The sequence below is a fragment of the Erinaceus europaeus genome, chromosome X (genome assembly GCF_950295315.1).
Source record: "Erinaceus europaeus chromosome X, mEriEur2.1, whole genome shotgun sequence".
NCBI classification, from domain to species: Eukaryota; Metazoa; Chordata; class Mammalia; order Eulipotyphla; family Erinaceidae; genus Erinaceus; species Erinaceus europaeus.
The window spans coordinates 55,034,106-55,051,260 of NC_080185.1; the positions used below are offsets into that span (position 1 = coordinate 55,034,106).

General features: G+C 42.0%; 1 protein-coding gene across 2 annotated transcripts in view; it reads left to right on the forward strand.

Annotated features, from left to right (window-relative positions):
• Nucleotides 1-17,155, forward strand: part of LOC103120162 (collagen alpha-6(IV) chain) — a 414,904-nt gene that overhangs the window by 299,620 nt on the left and 98,129 nt on the right. For both annotated transcript variants that reach the window (XM_060182558.1, XM_060182559.1), the window contains exons 4-6: nt 10,292-10,426; nt 12,097-12,141; nt 16,464-16,580. In XM_060182558.1, the coding sequence (XP_060038541.1) occupies nt 10,292-10,426; nt 12,097-12,141; nt 16,464-16,580 (297 nt within the window). The remainder of the gene's footprint in view (nt 1-10,291; nt 10,427-12,096; nt 12,142-16,463; nt 16,581-17,155) is intronic.

Here is a 17,155-nt window from a genome sequence, read left to right on the forward strand (position 1 = left end):
GGGAGGCTATGACAATGCTCTAGGAAAGACTGCCAAGTTTCTAAGGGAGACATAAGGAAGACCAGAATTAAGGCTATGGGATAGAGAAATGGACAGATATGAATTCTGTTTGGAAGGTGGAGCAGGTGAAGCAGGTCTTCAGGAGTCTATCTTTCTCTCCCCTTCTCTGTCTTCCCTCCTCTCTCCATTTCTCTTTGTCCTATCCAACAACGATTACAAAAACAACAATAATAACTACAGCAACAATAAAAAGGGCAACAAAGGGAAAATAAATATTTTTTAAAAAAATGAAAATAAAACAAGAAAAAAGAATGGTGTCACAGAGGATCCCTTAGTTTCTTAACTTGATCAGCCTTGTGGTTGGACTGACATTTACTGAGTTAGTGACAATAACTCAGGAGGAAAGATCTGGTTTGGGGAGATCATGTGTTCAGCTGTGGTAATATTGAGTTTGAGTTGGATTGTTGAAGCACAGAGACCTGGTAAGTAACTGACTTGAGGGATCTGGCCCAGTGAGAAGAAAAATCTGTGCTTCAGGTTCAAACTGGAGAATCATTAGCATGCAAGAAAAGCCTGTTAAAAAAGAATGTGGGCTGGGAAGATAGTTTACCAAGATAGTGCACCTGGATTTTTTTTATGTTTTTTCTTTTATTAGTGATTTAATATTGATTTACAGTATTGTAAGGGGCATAATAATAATAGGGCTGCACAGTTCCCACCACCAGAGTTCTGTGTCCCATGCCCTCCACTGGAAAATTCTCTATTATTTATCCCTCTGGGACTATGGACCAAAGTTCTTTTGGGGGTGCAGAAGGAGGGAGTTCTGACTTCTACTATTGCTTCTTTTCTGAGTATGGGTATTGGTAGGTTGATCTATACCCCCAGCCTGTTTCTATTTTTCCCTAGTTGGGTAGGACTTTGGAGAGGTGAGGTTTCAGGAAACACTGTTGAGGTAATCTGCACAGAGAAGTCAGGGTGGTATCATCGTAGCATCTGGAAGTTGGTGACTGAAATGCAATATGGAAGAAAACAGGACAAAGCTTTTAATAAATAAGAACCATAAAGTAGGAATACAGCAGATGAAAGTAGGGGTCTTAGGGTAGAAGGAAGCTAGGAACTCTATTTTAGGAATGTTTCTAGGAGCCTAAGTCTTTTTTTTTTTTACTCTTTTTTTCAATTTTTAAAATTTTATTTATTTTCCCTTTTGTTGCCTTTGTTGTTTAACATTGTTCTGGTTATTGATGTCATTGTTGTTGTATAGGACAGAGAGAAATGGAGAGAGGAGGGGAAGACAGAGAGGGAGAGAGAAAGATAGACACCTGCAGACCTGCTTCACCGCTTGTGAAGGGACTCCTCTGCAGGTGGGGAGCCAGGGGCTCGAACCGGGATCCTTACTCCAGTCCTTGCGCTTTGCACCATATGCGCTTTACCCGCTGCACCACGGCCCAACTCCCAAGGATCCTATGTCTTAATGAACTTTATTTGAGCTTGATAGCTCACACGGGGATATACTAGAAATATTGTCTGGGAAGATGTCAGAGCTAAGAGTAGAACTAGGAAGCAGGATTAGGCCAGAGAGCTGCTCACAAACTTCAGGAAAATATATAAATGTAATTAATTGTTTACCATAATGATCTAATGCAGGGCCCATATCTATTCAGATTTAGCTCAGGACCCTATACAACCTCTGAGCTCCTGTCAGACTGAACTCACAGCCCATCGTCACAGCTGGGAACATTCTAGGCTGCACTGATTTCAAAGCTAGTTTTCTTTGAGTAGTAGAGTAGCATAAACCAGCCTCCCTTTGGAGAGTAAGGCAGTCCCTACCATTGCTATTTCATAGTAAGTACATGGTCCTGAAGAAGCCTACAAAGGGCTTATAATGACATTTCTAATGGGTGTTACCAGTGATGGTAGAGAGAAGGATCTATCAGAGGTCTAGGCCCACATAATCTATGGGGTAATGCAAGGATTCCCAGACCCCAGGTGATAGGGTGACCTGATAGTGGCCAAGAAGGCCATTGTTAAGTGTACCAGTCTCTTGATAGTGCCCCTGGTTTTGTCATGTGCCCTGTCAAGGCTCCAGCCTATCCTCACTACACTGGAGGAAAGTTTCAATGCCGTGGTATCTTTCTCTTTCTTACTATCCTTGTTTTTCTCTGGAAAAAAAAGTGCCACTTGGAATAGTGAAGCCTTAGTGACCATGAAAAATAAAATAAAATACTGGGTTCTTGGAAATGTCATAACTTAGTTTTCTGTGTTTTTCTATGCAGATATGTATCATGACTCTTCCAACAGCCCAATAAAATAGAGGTCATAGTAGTGTATGCAGTTGAGTGCACATGTTCCCACACACAAGGACCCAGGTTCAACCCCCTGGTCCAAACTCGCTGGGGGGGGGGGGAAGCTTCACAAGTGGTAAAAAGTGTTCCCCTCTCTATCTCCTCCCAATTTCTGTCTGTCCTATCAACTAAGAGAAGGAGGAGGAGGAGGAGGAGGAGGAGGAGGAGGAGGAGAAGGAAAAGAAGAAGGAAGAAGAAGAAGAAGGAGAAGGAGAAGGAGAAGGAGAAGGAGAAGGGGAAGGGGAAGGGGAAGGGGAAGGGGAAGGGGAAGGGGAAGGGGAAGGGGAAGGAGAAGAAGGAGAAGAAGAAAACATAGTCACCAGAAGCATTGGATTTGCCATACAGGCACTGAGCCCCAGTGATAACCCTAGTGAAATTTAAAAAAAATAAATAAATAAAATACAATGAATAGAGTCTGAAGAATCCAAGAGATTCAGGATACCAGTGCCAACTCAGATGAAATACTCTCATAGATGTGGGGTGCCCTGTGCGCACAAATCTGCCCTAGATTAAGTTTTCCAGTCATAACTGCATCTACCACTTCCATCTTAAACTTAAGAGCTGGAGTATTAAGTGGCTAATCATAACCTCCCTGTTTTATCAGAAAGGATTCCTACAGAGGAAAGGGAAGTGATATAATCATGTTGGCTCCCAGTTGTTTTCCATTCATCAGCTCACTTAAATGCTCACGGTAACCCTACACCCATGCTGTCATTGCATGGAAGTCATAGAGAAAATCTGTGTGCTTAAGTCAGTTGCCCAAAATCATGTGGCTTATAAATAGAATAAGGGAATTTGACTCCTCATCTGTCTAACTCTAGAGCCTATAGTATTGTACCCTCACCTGAAAAATGACTGGAATTTTAGGGAAACATGTACATACCTCAGATCTCTTCTTGTAGTTCAAATAGTCACTTTTTCTGATACATTTTCATTAATCTATTTGGGGTAAATGGTTTAAAGTACAGTTGCTGACATGGGTACAATTTCTCTTCTCCCTGGGAAAGTTGTCTGCAGAGCACTCTTACCTCCAACTTTCGGCCTTGCAACTGGACCCTAGTATCCTCTTTTTCTTATATATTTGGACTGTTGAGAATATATCACACAGCTTTATATTTTTGAGCCCTCTACCCCCTAGATTGTCAAAATATATTTATTTCCATACTTAATAATCATGCCCATTTTGTTTTCATCTGTGACATATCCACAATCAAAATCAGTTCATAATAAAAATGTTGAGGCTACAATAGGAATTGATCTCCTCCAGATGTTAGCTTAATTTTCATGGTAAGATTTTCATTGGGGCTATTAATGGTTTACAATAAATACAGTTGGTACATGTGTAAAATTTCTCAATTTTCTGCAAAACACTCTCATCCCCAGCTTAGATCCTCCTCCATCATCATACACCTCCTATCCCTAGAGTTCTTTATTTTGTTGCAATACACCAAACTCAGTCCAAGTTCTACTTTGCGTTTCCCCTTTCTGTTATAACTTCTATCTATGAGTAAGATCATCCCATATTAAACCTTCGCTTTCTGGCTTATCTCACTTAACATGATTCCTTCAAGCTCCATCCAAGATGAGGTAAAGAGGGTGAGTTCACCATTCTTAGTAGCTGAGTACAAATTGTCCTTAGTGTTCTCTAGTTTTAACTTTTGCTCTCCATTAAAGTACATTGCCCTCCAAGAAGTAAAACTTAAAGTTGTCAGTCATTTATGCCTCAGTTGAAACAAGTTTCAAATTCTACCATAGGAATACATTTTAATTGAGTGGGAGAAGGACACTGGAACCTTGAGTGAAGAATTTGAAAAGCAGAAAAGGTCCAAGTAATAAAAAGTCAGCCCCTGCTAAGTATCCAGTGCATGATGGTGAAGAAGGGCTTGTGCTGGTGGTGGGAGTGGTGTGCAAACACCTGTCATAGGGAGGAAAGAGATTGTACCCATTTGTCAATGACTTCTGTAAATTACAAATTCCCCATTAAAATGATAACGTCAGCCACATCTCAGTTTCACAGTTCTTTTTTTTTCATGTACCAGGATCCCAAAGTCCTCCCTCCCAAGTCCCCTCTCTGCCTTCTTTCCCCCAGAGTCCTTTACTTTGGTGCAACACACCAAACCCAGTCCAAATTTCAATTTGTGGTTTCCCTTTCTGTCTTTGTTTCTAAAATTCTGTGAGCAAGATCATCTGGTATCCGTCCTCCGTTATTTTTGACTTAGCTCACTGAACATGATTTCTTTAAGTTCCATCCAAGATGAGTCAAAGAAGATGACTTCATCATTTTTAACAGCTGAGTAGTATTCCACTATATATATGTCACAACTATCTTCACCACTTTTCTGGGTTGCTTGCAAGTTTGGGCTGATGCAAGTTATGCTGTTAGGTGTAGATATAGGTGTAGGTACATCTCTTTGGATGAGTGCATTCAATTCCTTTGGATATATGCCCAGGAGAAGAATTGCTGGGTTATAGTTTTTCCTAGTCTGTGGTCTGTGGCAATCACTGTTTTGGTTTTTTGTTTGTTTGTTTGTTATCACCAGAGCCTCATCACTCCAGGATGTTTTTTTTGGGGGGATGGGGGGTGATGAGTAAAGCTTCATATAGTACCAAAAAGCTTCCTCCAATGTGGTAGAAGCTGGGCTTAACTTGGGTCTCACACATGAGAAAGTATACTATCCAAGCAAGCTATTTTTCTGGCCCACTGACATGTACTTTAAATTTTCTTAGATGCTATTTCTGCATGTGTACAAAATTTTACATGCTTGTCCACTTCTAGGTGCACTAACATAGCTATCAGGGGCTGTTGTTTTATGTGTGGTCTGATCTGAGATGATCTTAGACAGCACACTGACCCAAACTCACTATTCTCCACTGGAGGCAGCTGGACTGCACCACTGTTGTGAACCTGCAGTTCCTGGCCTTCAGCTCAAGTCCCAGCTCATTCCCTTGAGAATTAGACTGATGTGCATACTGAAAATCCAAAGCAGATGGAGGCAGGGGAGCTTGTTGGAAAGACTTGGAGGACTCCCTTCTGCCCTGTCTGGGTCTATTTGACAAAATAAATGACATGTATCAGGGGAGGGCATTGATCCAAGCCCATTGAAATTCTGCAGGCAGTCTAAACAGTGATGGTGTTTCAGATTGGTTCTGTGAAATGATCAGGGTTGGGAAGAGAGAAATGATGTGTGAGCATCTGGCCACTGCAGCCTACTGATGGGGACAAACCCCGGGAATAAGGAGGGCAGCCTCAAGGACCCCTCCCCCCAGTACATCTGTCACTGATAAACAAGGAAACAGACACACACTGACAACAGGAAGTCTGATCTTAGCCCCATACTAAGATCAGACTTCACCAACTATGTGACCTAACCAATTCCTTCCTCTTCTATGGGTATCAGTTTTTCCCCTATGCATAAAAACTACGCCTGGATGGAACTTAAGGGTCCTTTCTGCTCCAACATTCTGTGATTCTGGTGACACTGGTTTGATTTCTGCTTCTCTGTAGTGGAAGAGACCCACCCACACACCTGCTTATCTGTAGCCACTGTGTTCTCACACTGACCTCTACCGGCCATTTTGAGAAGTACTACCGATCAATTCTTTTGAGACAAACAAAGCAGTTCTTCTCTAATTTAGTAGTAAAATTCAGCAATACCCAGGACACCAGGTCAAAAACCCTGTGCATTGGCAATGAGGCATATAAATCATATACCTGGGTTCAATCCTGGTCCCCACTCTATTGGAGGATGTTACAGTGCTGTGTTGTTTTTCTCTCCCACTTTCTCTTTTTCTCTTAAAAAGCCCAGCACTGTGAAGCCCCAGTGATGTCTAAATAAAAAAAAATCTTATATCCATAAGCTCAGATTAAGTCACCTACAGATGCCTGACAAAACAACCCACAAAAATAAATGGACCTCAATTTTTTTCCTTTACTATTCCATTTGTGGTGTTTTGTGCTACTCTCTGAAACGATTACAGTGGGTGGGAAGGTTCCATGGCTTGAGTCTGTAAAGTCCAACCTCTGAAGGACATTGCCAACTCCAAGGAGGTAGTTCTGAACCAGTAGTGCCTCAGAGGCCTGGTGACATCCCATAAGCTCCACTTCCAGGCCTTGTAACTGGAACCACCCCAGAAGTACAATTAAAGGGAAGCCATTTCAAATGCCCTTTTTGGAGAATGAAAGATTGAAATTAAAAGAATTCATGTGTAAAGCAGTGAGAAGGCAGGTGTTGGCTTACCTATTGGAATGAACAAGGACCTAGGTTCTAGTTCCTACAGGTGTCAAGTGTCTCTGTCCGCCCCTCCTCTGTCTACACACACACACACACACACACACACACACACACACACATATATATATAACTAAGAGAAAAATGGCTGCCATAAACTGTGGAGTCATGTAGGAACTGAGCCCCAACAACAACCCTAGTGGGAGAAGGAGAGGAAGGGAGAGAGAGGGAGAGAGGGAGAGGGAGATTATGGGTTCTCTTAAGATCTCTGGCTGGCACAGAGAAGTCAGCTGTGCAACAATGGCATATTCAGCATACTCACCCATTCACCAGAAAGGGAACAGGCCAAGGAAACCTGCCTTTCCCAGATGGAATCAGATTCCCTGTGATATCCAGGCCTAGGATTACCTCACTCCTATGTCTCCCTGGTTACTCTCACTCAGGGTGTGCTCTCTAAAACAAGAGGCCAGCACTGAAGTGTGTTAACCTATGTGCCTATGCCAGGCACTGCCCAGGCTCTAAGGATGCAAACTTGGTCTCAACACAGCCTGCCCTCATAATCACCACTCAATAGTTGATTGTGCTCTCTACCCCCCACCCCACTCCTGACTTGAGAAAGCCTTGAGTCAAGCATTCCGTACTCTGACTAGAGTCTCTCTGCTTGGAACAACATGGCCTCAGAGAGCCCTTCCTGGCCCCCATCCTCCCAACAGGCAGGCCCCACCTCCCCCAACAGCTGTTTCCTATCTGGTTCCCTTGTTCCAGCCTCAGGCAGGCTGCCCTGACCTCATGCTGACACACATATGTTCTCCTGAGCGCTCCTTGATGAGTTTCAGCCCTTAGACACTGCCTTCCACCCCACCCTGCCCTGTTGCCAAATGTCCAGGTTTTCTCTCTTCCCCACTTGCTTTCCATTTCCGTGTTAGTTGGAGCCCACTCAGCCTGTCCATGTGGCCCTTGACTTCTCATCTCTGATCATGAACAGAATGTTGGCATTTAACAAACCCTCTATGCCCATTCCTTCTTTTATGCTCCTGTAAGCACTTAAGCTCTGTTCCAGACCTGCACAGCTCACTGTGGGTTTGTGTACATTAGTCTTGAAAATGATGACCAGGATTCAGGAGTTATCATAATAGTGATGCAAATAAGACTTTCATGCCTGAATTGCCAGAAGTCTCAAGTTCAGTCCCCAGCACCACAAGACAGAGCTGAGCAGTTAACCTGGAAAGAAAGAAAGAAAAAAAGAAAGAAAGAAAGAAAGAAAGGAAGGAAGAAAGAAAGAAAGAAAGAAAGAAAGAAAGAAAGAAAGAAAGAAAGAAGGAAAGGAGGGGGAAGGGGGCAGGGCGGTAGCACAGCAGGTTAAGTGCACATGGCATGAACCCCAAGGACCAGCTTAAGTATCCGGGTCGAATCCCGGGGTCCCCACCTACAGGAAGCCACCTCACAAGCAGTGAAGCAGGTCTGTAGGTGTCTATCTTTCTCTTCCCCTTTCTGTCTTTCTCTCCTCTCTCAGTTTCTCTCTGTCCTATCCAGCCACAATAACAAAAGCAACAAAATGGGAAAAAATGTCTTACAGGAGCAGTGGATTTGTAGTGCAGGCACAGAGCCCCAGCAATAATCCTGGGGGAAAAAACAACAGGAATGGAAAAAGAAAGAAAATGAGATTCACATTCTTTTTTTTTTACTTTTCAGTCCTAAGTAGCACTCTAGCAATCCAGCAGCACTTGCAGCAGGCAAGTAGAAAGACCTAAAAAAAGACAACATAAAGTACCTAATGAAATAGTTTCTACTTAGACATAGCCATCTTCCTCACCTCCTTCTACTTCACTTCCCTCAATTCACTCTAAAGCTAACCTTGTCAGACAAAGTAAAGATTACAAAAGCTGGATAAGAGAAAGAGACTGGCATACTTTAATGATCATTCTTTGGTTACTACCAAGCCACCACATCACCTGGGGCCCTAGCTGGGGAGTCCTGGGATTCCCACACAGACATGATGGGCCTAAAGCAAAGAATAAAAAAGCTCTCAAAGGAGGGGATGGGATATGGAGTTCTGGTGGTAGAAATTTTGTAGTATTGTACCCCTCTTATCCTATGGTGTTGTAAATATTTCCATTTTGTAAATAAATTTTAAAATGTTTAAAAATCACTGATAAAAACAGTATCCTCTTTCTTTCTAGTTTATGCATATATGTATTGTAAAACTTTTGAAGAGTAGTAAATAACTGAACCATCATAAACACAATTGGAGCAATTGGGAGATAAGAGGATAAAATTGAAAAGCTTATTCCATCCCATCATTTCCAGAAACTGTTCCATTAAGCAATCTGTAGCCTACCACCCTCCAGAGGTTACATGTAGGGTGCTGGGCAAGGATGTGTTGTGGGTGTTACCTGCAGAGAATTTCCTATCTGTGGGAAGATAGCCTTTTACCTCTTTGCAAGTGTTATAGGCCTTTGTGAGACTGATGGACCCTGAAAATTATCCACTAAAGGCCCCACACCGTTAGTGGCCACCTGCATCTCTCATCCAGGATTCTAGTCACCTCATGAAATAACTGTCTTGTTTTTAGCTTTTAAAAAGTGAGTCTTAGAGGTTAATATTAGCAGAAACGTTTAATGGTCTTTTATCAGAAATTTACACAGGTTTCTATGAAATTTTGGACAGTCAATAAAGGGACTAAAAGGTGGAGATGGGAAGCATTTATGAAAATAGGCTTTCTACCTGTGATAGTGTTGTGTTCTCTGAGAGGTAATGCACATTACTAATAATTTTCATTTTTCTGCCAAGAAAATTCAGTTCCTACTGGGATTTGTTCTAAGTGATAGACTAGCCTGCCTGGGTTATGCCCACTGGGGTTAATTCTCTGTCTCAGTAAGCTTTAAAATGTCAGCCTGAACTATCAGACTTAATTTTCACAGACACTTTATAACCAGAGCATTCAAATCCTTAGGCTGTTCCCTTTTTTCTATCATAATTGATACTAGATGAATATTCTCAGGCTTTTTGAATTTCATACATGAAACACTGTTCCAGTGATGAAAGAAAAAGTGAAAGAAGAGTAAGAAGGGAATAAATAAACTCTCTCTCTCTGTGTGTGTGTGTGTGTGTGTGTGTGTGTGTGTGTGTGTGTGTGTGTGTGTGTGTGTTTTCCCTCTGGATATCTGTCTCTAGATACAGTGATGCAATTCTGGGACTTGCCAACAGAGTTGAGTTCTGACAAGATGGTCAGCCCACGAGTGTCTGAATTGTCTCCACCCTACTCCCTGAGGTAGTGTTCTTTAAGCATGGCCATTTCTAGATTTCACTGCAAGCATTTGGTTGACCATGTGGACATGCGTTATAAAATGTCATGATGCTCTCCAGTGTTCTGTTCTTTCACTGTTTTGACAATCTGATGGATGGCCTGGCATTAACTAGGAAGAGGACAATATTATTCAGCCTGAATAGCTAATCTCCTAAGAAGTACAAAGTTGAAGGATCTTGGTGCACATGAATCTTATTAAATGTGCTTATAAAATATGCTCAGTCCAAATAAGCTTAGCATCCCCTAAAATAGCCTTTTTCTGATCCATGTCTGGAACTTTGGCATGCTTCACAAATCTCTAAGCCAAAATTATTTAGTGAAGTGATGACAGTGTTCTTTGCACATGGGAAAATGGAAAGTGTTGATATTAACTTCTCTGTTGACTAATTGCACTTTTCTTCTGTCCATCTTAGGGACGACCGGGACCAATTGGAGCTCAAGGTCCAACAGGTCCACAAGGATTTTCTGGACCTAGTGGTTTATCAGGCTTGAAAGGAGAAAGGGGTTCCCCAGGCCCTTTGGGACCATATGGACCAAAAGGAGATAAGGCAAGAACACCAAAACTGGGATTTTCCTTTGACACTTGGGCCACAAGTATGAAAGTGAAAGGCTCTACATCTCATTTCTGTCAGTTTATAGCAATAATACTATTTCTGAGCACCAGGATCCAGGCTACACACTTTAATTAGAGACAGGCTAGGGTGATGTGCTGTCAGTGGGTCAGCCCATTTTGGGAAAGACATCAATAGGGAAGCAGTCCAGGAAGTAAATACATTACCTACTTACTACACATGTGGATTCACAGTGGTGGGCTTGAACTCAGCATAGGTCAAAAGTTCAATAGGTTGAACAGTAGAGGTCAGAAATCCAAGGAATGAGAGTGTAATGCAAGGAGAGGTCAGAATGCCTGGAAACAATCTGGGTCACAAATACAGGGAAAGAGAGGTTGGTCATATCATGACGTCTGACTGGCTGAGTTTAAGAATTCTGTTTATGTCACCTGAAGATTCTTTTTTTTAATATTTATTTTATTTATTTATTCCCTTTTGTTGCCCTTGTTGTCTTATTGTTGTAGTTATTATTGTTGTTGTCGTCGTTGTTAGATAGGACAGAGAGAAATGGAGAGAGGAGGGGAAGACAGAGAGGTGGAGAGAAAGATAGACACCTGCAGACCTGCTTCACCGCCTGTGAAGTGACTCCCCTGCAGGTGGGGAGCCGGGGTTCGAACCAGGATCCTTATGCCGGTCCTTGTGCTTTGCGCCACCTGCGCTTAACCTGCTGCACTACAGCCCGACTCCCACACCTGAAGATTCTAACCACTTCTAATTCACCCAATTGGAGTGAGAGGGATTCCCATTGTAGGGTTCTGGGGATGACTAAAGCTATGACAAGTTTATTAGTCACATATACTCACAGCACAGAGAAGGAGGACATTGCACACTCTGGAAGAAAATCAACCAGAACTGTCTGTGGGAGGCAGAGTTGGTATCAGCAAGGGAGTGGGGCACCTGCTGGAAGGTGTGATTGGCTTATTTGAATAAGTCAGTGTGGTCAGCAGGAAGGGAAAATACTCTACTCAGGGATAAGCAGGAAATGCATCTAGACTGATAAGAAGGGTCAGTTGCCCAGGGAACATTGTCTATGGGAGCAGAGTAGAGAAACATGTAATTAGACCATTGGAGGTTTAACTATTCAGCCCAGTCTCTAGACCTTATACCACATTGCCTAAATCAAGAACTGGTCTCAGAACACAGGCATGTCCAGGACACAAGGTTGAGGCAAGTGGTCAGTAAGGTGATACAACATGGAGAAGACATTAAGAAACACTTACTGGGAGTCAAGCGGTAGCGCAGTGGATTAAGCACACGTGGTGCGAAGTGCAAGGACCGACTTAAGGATCCTGGTTCGAGCCCCGGGCTCCCCACCGGCAGGGGAGTTGCCTCACAAGCAGTGAAGCAGGTCTGCAGGTGTCTATTTTTCTCTCCTCATCTCTATCTTCCCCTCCTCTCTCCATTAATCTCTGTCCTATCCAACAACCAATAACAACAATAATTACAACAATACAACAATAAGGGCAACAAAACGAAATACATAAATAAATAAATATTAAAAAAGAAACACTTATTAACAACTTTTGCCCTCAACCATGTACACAAACCCACTGGATGTAACAGTTACCAAGTGGTCTTTTACATTTCTCTGTCTACTCCTCTTTTAGGGTCCCATGGGAGTTCCTGGCTTTCTTGGAATCAATGGAATTCCGGTGAGTTTTTCCATGGGGACATTTTCAATATGATCCTTTGGCTTTATTATGTCATTCAAGTAGTCTGAGATTAGCAACATCCTCAGTGGCAAGTCCTGAAATATGCAAGGTAAGGTTCAAAAGGCAGTGATCACACAGGTTCCCTTGGATTTTGGTACAATCAACACTACATCAGATGGTTTGGAGATGAAAAGATAGCTGCAGGTATAAGAAATTATCAGGATCTCAGTTGTGTACATGTCAAAGCAAAGCACTATCCAAGGGGACTGTTTCGGAGGTCCTAATCTATCTTATAGCTAATTTCTTTATAATGATTATTCTAGTGTGGCACTAATTCCACATTTCAGAATCAGTCCCTCGTCTTAAAGAAATCTTCCTTCAGCCCAGCAGAACTAACTCATTTTGACTAAGATACTGATGAATCAGGGAAGGGAGTTGAACCCGTGCTATTCTATGGGAGTTTTGTGAATCCCTATTAGGTGCTAGTGTTCTATTATAGGATATAGACAAAACATATAACTTACCTCTCAAATATAGTGTTATCTGATCCCATTTGTCCCCAGATCTAGTATACATTTATGGATATGGAAACTAGAAGACCCACTGACTTTGCATTTGTTACATGTATCAACAAATCAGCCATTGGATTTCTACAATTTATTCAACTGCAGAGTCTGTAAAAAGCCCAGTGTTAGTGGGGAATGAGTGAGGTTTGCCATCCTTTCCTGATGCCTTCTGACATTTTTCCCCCAATGATTGTGTTTCTAAGGCTACTTTATCCAGACTTTCCATTTAGAGTCTATACCTTCTAGGAGCCAGTAAGTGAAGGGAACTAGTGAAGTGGAGGTCACCTCTTCCATTTGTCCAGTGGAACTGGCTTCACTGGAGATTAGTGGAGAAGTTGTGACTTGCAGTCATACTATGGCCCTTGTCCAGTTGTCTCTTTTTAATGGGAACTGAAAGGAAGTGAATCTTCTGATGCAGATGCAGATGCAGAGGCTGAATCCAATTCTGAGTTGGAACCTGTCCCAGAGTCCAGCTGGACACTTCTGTTCCAACTTGTGGCCAAGGGGGGCCTAGGATTTGTAGAAATTAATCACTGTTCTTTGAGGCCTCACTCTTAGAAGGATGCATCGCAGCTGTCCAAATTCCTCTAAATAAGGATGCTGTTCCTAGTAGAAGTCCCCACTCTCATGGCCTTCCTACAAACATAGGTTGTATGTGTTTTATATTGACCTTTGATTGCTTTTAAATTCAGACTCCATAACCTTTTATTTACTCCATGAAACTATTCCCCATGTTCTTTCCCTCTCTTACATCTATATAGGAAATATTTCTTAAGCATCTATGTTCACAATCAATCTCTTCCATTCCATACCTAATCTCTCAGGACTCTTTGCTATCTGTCCCATACACTAATTATTATATATGAACACTGGTTTTTATGTATTGGTAGCTGTAATCACTTTATCTAGCCCCTTGAAGGCACAGAGTATGTCTTCTTCTTCATTCAGATGCCTGAGAGCCTCTGGGGTTGAATTCAACTTATAGGAGGAACTCTGAAAATATTGAGCAGAGCAAGATATCTCACATGGATAGTGTACATGTTTTGTCATGTGTATGGCATGGATTTGAGCCCATCTTCCACCACACTAGAGGAAGCTTCTCTGCTGGGTTGTCTTTCCCTTTCTTGTTCTTTCTTTCTATCTGAAAAAAAAAGTCATCTTGGAGCAGTGAAACCACAACAATGACAAATATACTTATATATGGGATACTGACTTCAATGTCTAGTGCCTATTGGTAGGATTTTAGTCGGACAGAAGAAAACACAGATACCTTTTGTCCTCTGAGACTAATCATTTTGCAAATGTTCAGTAGTGTTTATTAAGTGATTTGACTGAAGCCAAAGTTTCCCCAGCATGCTACACAGATATGGTTCTCCTCTTACTTTTAGCTGATCACTAACATATGTGTCACTGGTTTGGGCCCCAAAACTTTATTTTCACTGTCATTGAAGTCATTTCAACATGACTGAGCAAATAGTCATTTTATGATTATCCAAAACCACACACTAGGGAGCAAATCGACCAGTTGGGAAAGGGAAGAAACAAGGACCCATCAAGATAGTCAACATTAGAACAATGTAGACCAGAAGTGGTTGGGCTGCTGCCTTTAATGATATCACAGCTGTGAGTTGGGACTATTGGCATCCATAAGAAGTGTATGTTTATATGCTGTTTTCAGTTCAAGTAAGTTCAGAGTAGACATTTTCAGGTTGGCCTTTGCAGCAATTTGTGTTTAGTTTTTCCCATGGAGTCTATATCAAACATTTCCCTACCTAGAGATCTATAAACTAATATGCCAGATTTGTATCTTCAAAGAGAACACGCACCACTCACCCAGTGGAAACTTTGTCTTTGATATCTGGGTTATGAGGAACATAACATTGCTTTTCTTTTGTAAAAAAATTTTTTTATTATCTTTATTTATTTGATAGAGACAGCCAGAAATTGAGAGGAGTAGGGAGATAGATAGATAGATAGATAGATAGATAGATAGAGATACCTGCAGCACTGCTCCACTAGTTGTAAAGCTTTCCCTTTGCAGGGGGGGACCAGGGACTTGAACCCTGGTCCTTGCATATTATAGCGTGTACAATCAACCAGGTGTGCCATCACCTGGTCCTGAAACATTGCTTTTCTGTAAGACAGCAGATCTTCCTATTCTGTGTCTTCAAGACCTTGTGGCTATATAGAAACATAATCTGCTCCTTCAAACAATGTCATTCTCTCTCTCTCTCTTTTTCCTAATATTTTATTTTAAAAGAGAAACAGAGAGAAATACACAAAGAAAGAGAACAGCACACTGCTCAGCTCTGGCATATGGTGGTGCTGGGGATCTAACCTGGGACTTCAGAGCCTCAGGCATGAAAGTCTTTTGCATAACCACTATACTGTCTCCCCAGCCTGATAATTTCATTCTCTTAGAGAGCTGACACATACTATAACTAATAAAGGTAATATGCCAAAAGTACTATTGTACTGAGAATTGAGAGGAGATGGAGTTTATCCCAGTGGTTTATCTGTTGATTTGCTTAAGAGAATACAACTTTCCTTTAAGTGAGCTCTTACATAGTGCAACTAGTCTCCTTTGATTTTAACTATAATCCACAGTGACTTGAATGTTGACTACAGACCTATGAGGAAGTATTATCCCTCTCCATTGTATAGTTGAGAAGTCAAGTCTCAGATTGGGAAGTGACAGATTTAGGAGTTTACCATCCCATGGCATTGGTTGTATAAGAAGCAAATAGCTAACAGGTAAGAGGTAAAAGATTAATGCCCAATAACTTAGCTAAGGTAGGAAGGTAAGAACAGCTTCCCCAGGAATCTTTCTATTAACAGGCATATCAAGAGCTCAAGAAAGGTATCAAATGGAAAGGCAGGACCCAAGTGAAAAATGTACATGCCAAGGGATAAGTATCCAAGCAATGACTTTGGCATCAAATAGAACCAAGGTCTCAGGATTCTGAAAATTCCCTGGTTCTCACAAAGTCTTAGAGTCAATTTGCACACTTTGCTTTTAATAGATTTAAGAAGATATAGTCCTCACAAAATGGTATCATTTCTGCATGACGAAAGCACAGCTCCAGAAAAATATTGGATTCAAATAAACTATTTGTGAGTGATTGATACTAATCTCCCAACTGCCTGTGTAGTATGCATGGAAAAGAGAAGACATAGTTCCCCAGGTGAAACACTTTCCTGACATGTCATCATGACCAAATGAAATGGAAAGGGTGATTCTTCTAGGACTTGCTCATGTCTGAACAATTGCCAGGAAAGGTGGTGCTATCGAAACTAGTTGTGCTCTGTTAACCAACAGTTGCCATTGTTTCCCACTAAGAGCTTCTGATACAGAAAGCCTTGCCAGGCTGCCCAGGTCCCAGTCTGAGGAGCCCCAAGACCTGGCATATTTCCCTCTGGGTGGCAGTTCAGCTGCTACACAACCAAGATCCACCTAAGTACACCTTTGTATCTAGAGAAGATGACTTTACAGCACCCTGTGTATCCCATCTGCTTATGCTTGATGTCTTTAGTTCGGAATTAAATCCTGTCAAAGCATTGATCCTTTGGGGGAAGGCTAACAGTGCATTATTACCAGTCCCATATGCCTGAATAGTGAGGAGGGATATGAGAGCATAGGTGATGGGGCTAACCAGCCAGAGTTTGATACCATGCTTAAGTTCTCCCACTGTGGAACCTGTCGGAGCAGCTGAGAGTCCTGTGACTGACTTGATCTCTCCTTTTCTTTTTAAACAGGGTCACCCTGGACAGTCAGGGCCCAGAGGTCCACCTGGCCTAGATGGCTGTAATGGAACTAAAGGAGCAACTGGATTCCCAGGCACTGATGGCTATCCCGGACTTCATGGACCACCTGTATGCTGCCAAATTTGTGTATATTATTTCAAATGAGGCTTTGCTACCTTTAAATATGTCCTTTTACTGCTCCTTTGGTGATCTGATTAAGTGCCTGAGAAGCAATCATTGCAGCCCCTTATACAAAGCAGGAATCCCTTCTGGTGACTGCACAACATTAAGAGTCAAAAGAAGGGGAGTTGAGAGGTAGCGCAGTGGGTTAAATGCACATGGCACCAAGTCCAAGGACTGGCTAAGGATCCTGGTTCGAGCCCCTGGCTCCCACCTGCAGGGGAGTTGCTTTACAGGTGGTGAAGCAGCTCTGCAGGTGTCTTTCTCTCCCCCTCTCTGTCTTCCCCTCTTCTCTCCATTTCTCTATGTCCCATCTAACAACGATGACATCAGTAACAACAACAATAATAACTACAACAACAATAAAAAACAACAAGGGAAAAAATGGAAAATAAATAAATGTTTTTTAAAAAGAGTCAAAAGAAGAATACCAGTTACACAGGGCTATAAATATGCTACACTGCTTAGGGTTTGCATATTCTGACACTGCTTTTAGTTTGTTAGATTGTTTCAAGTCTAAGAAA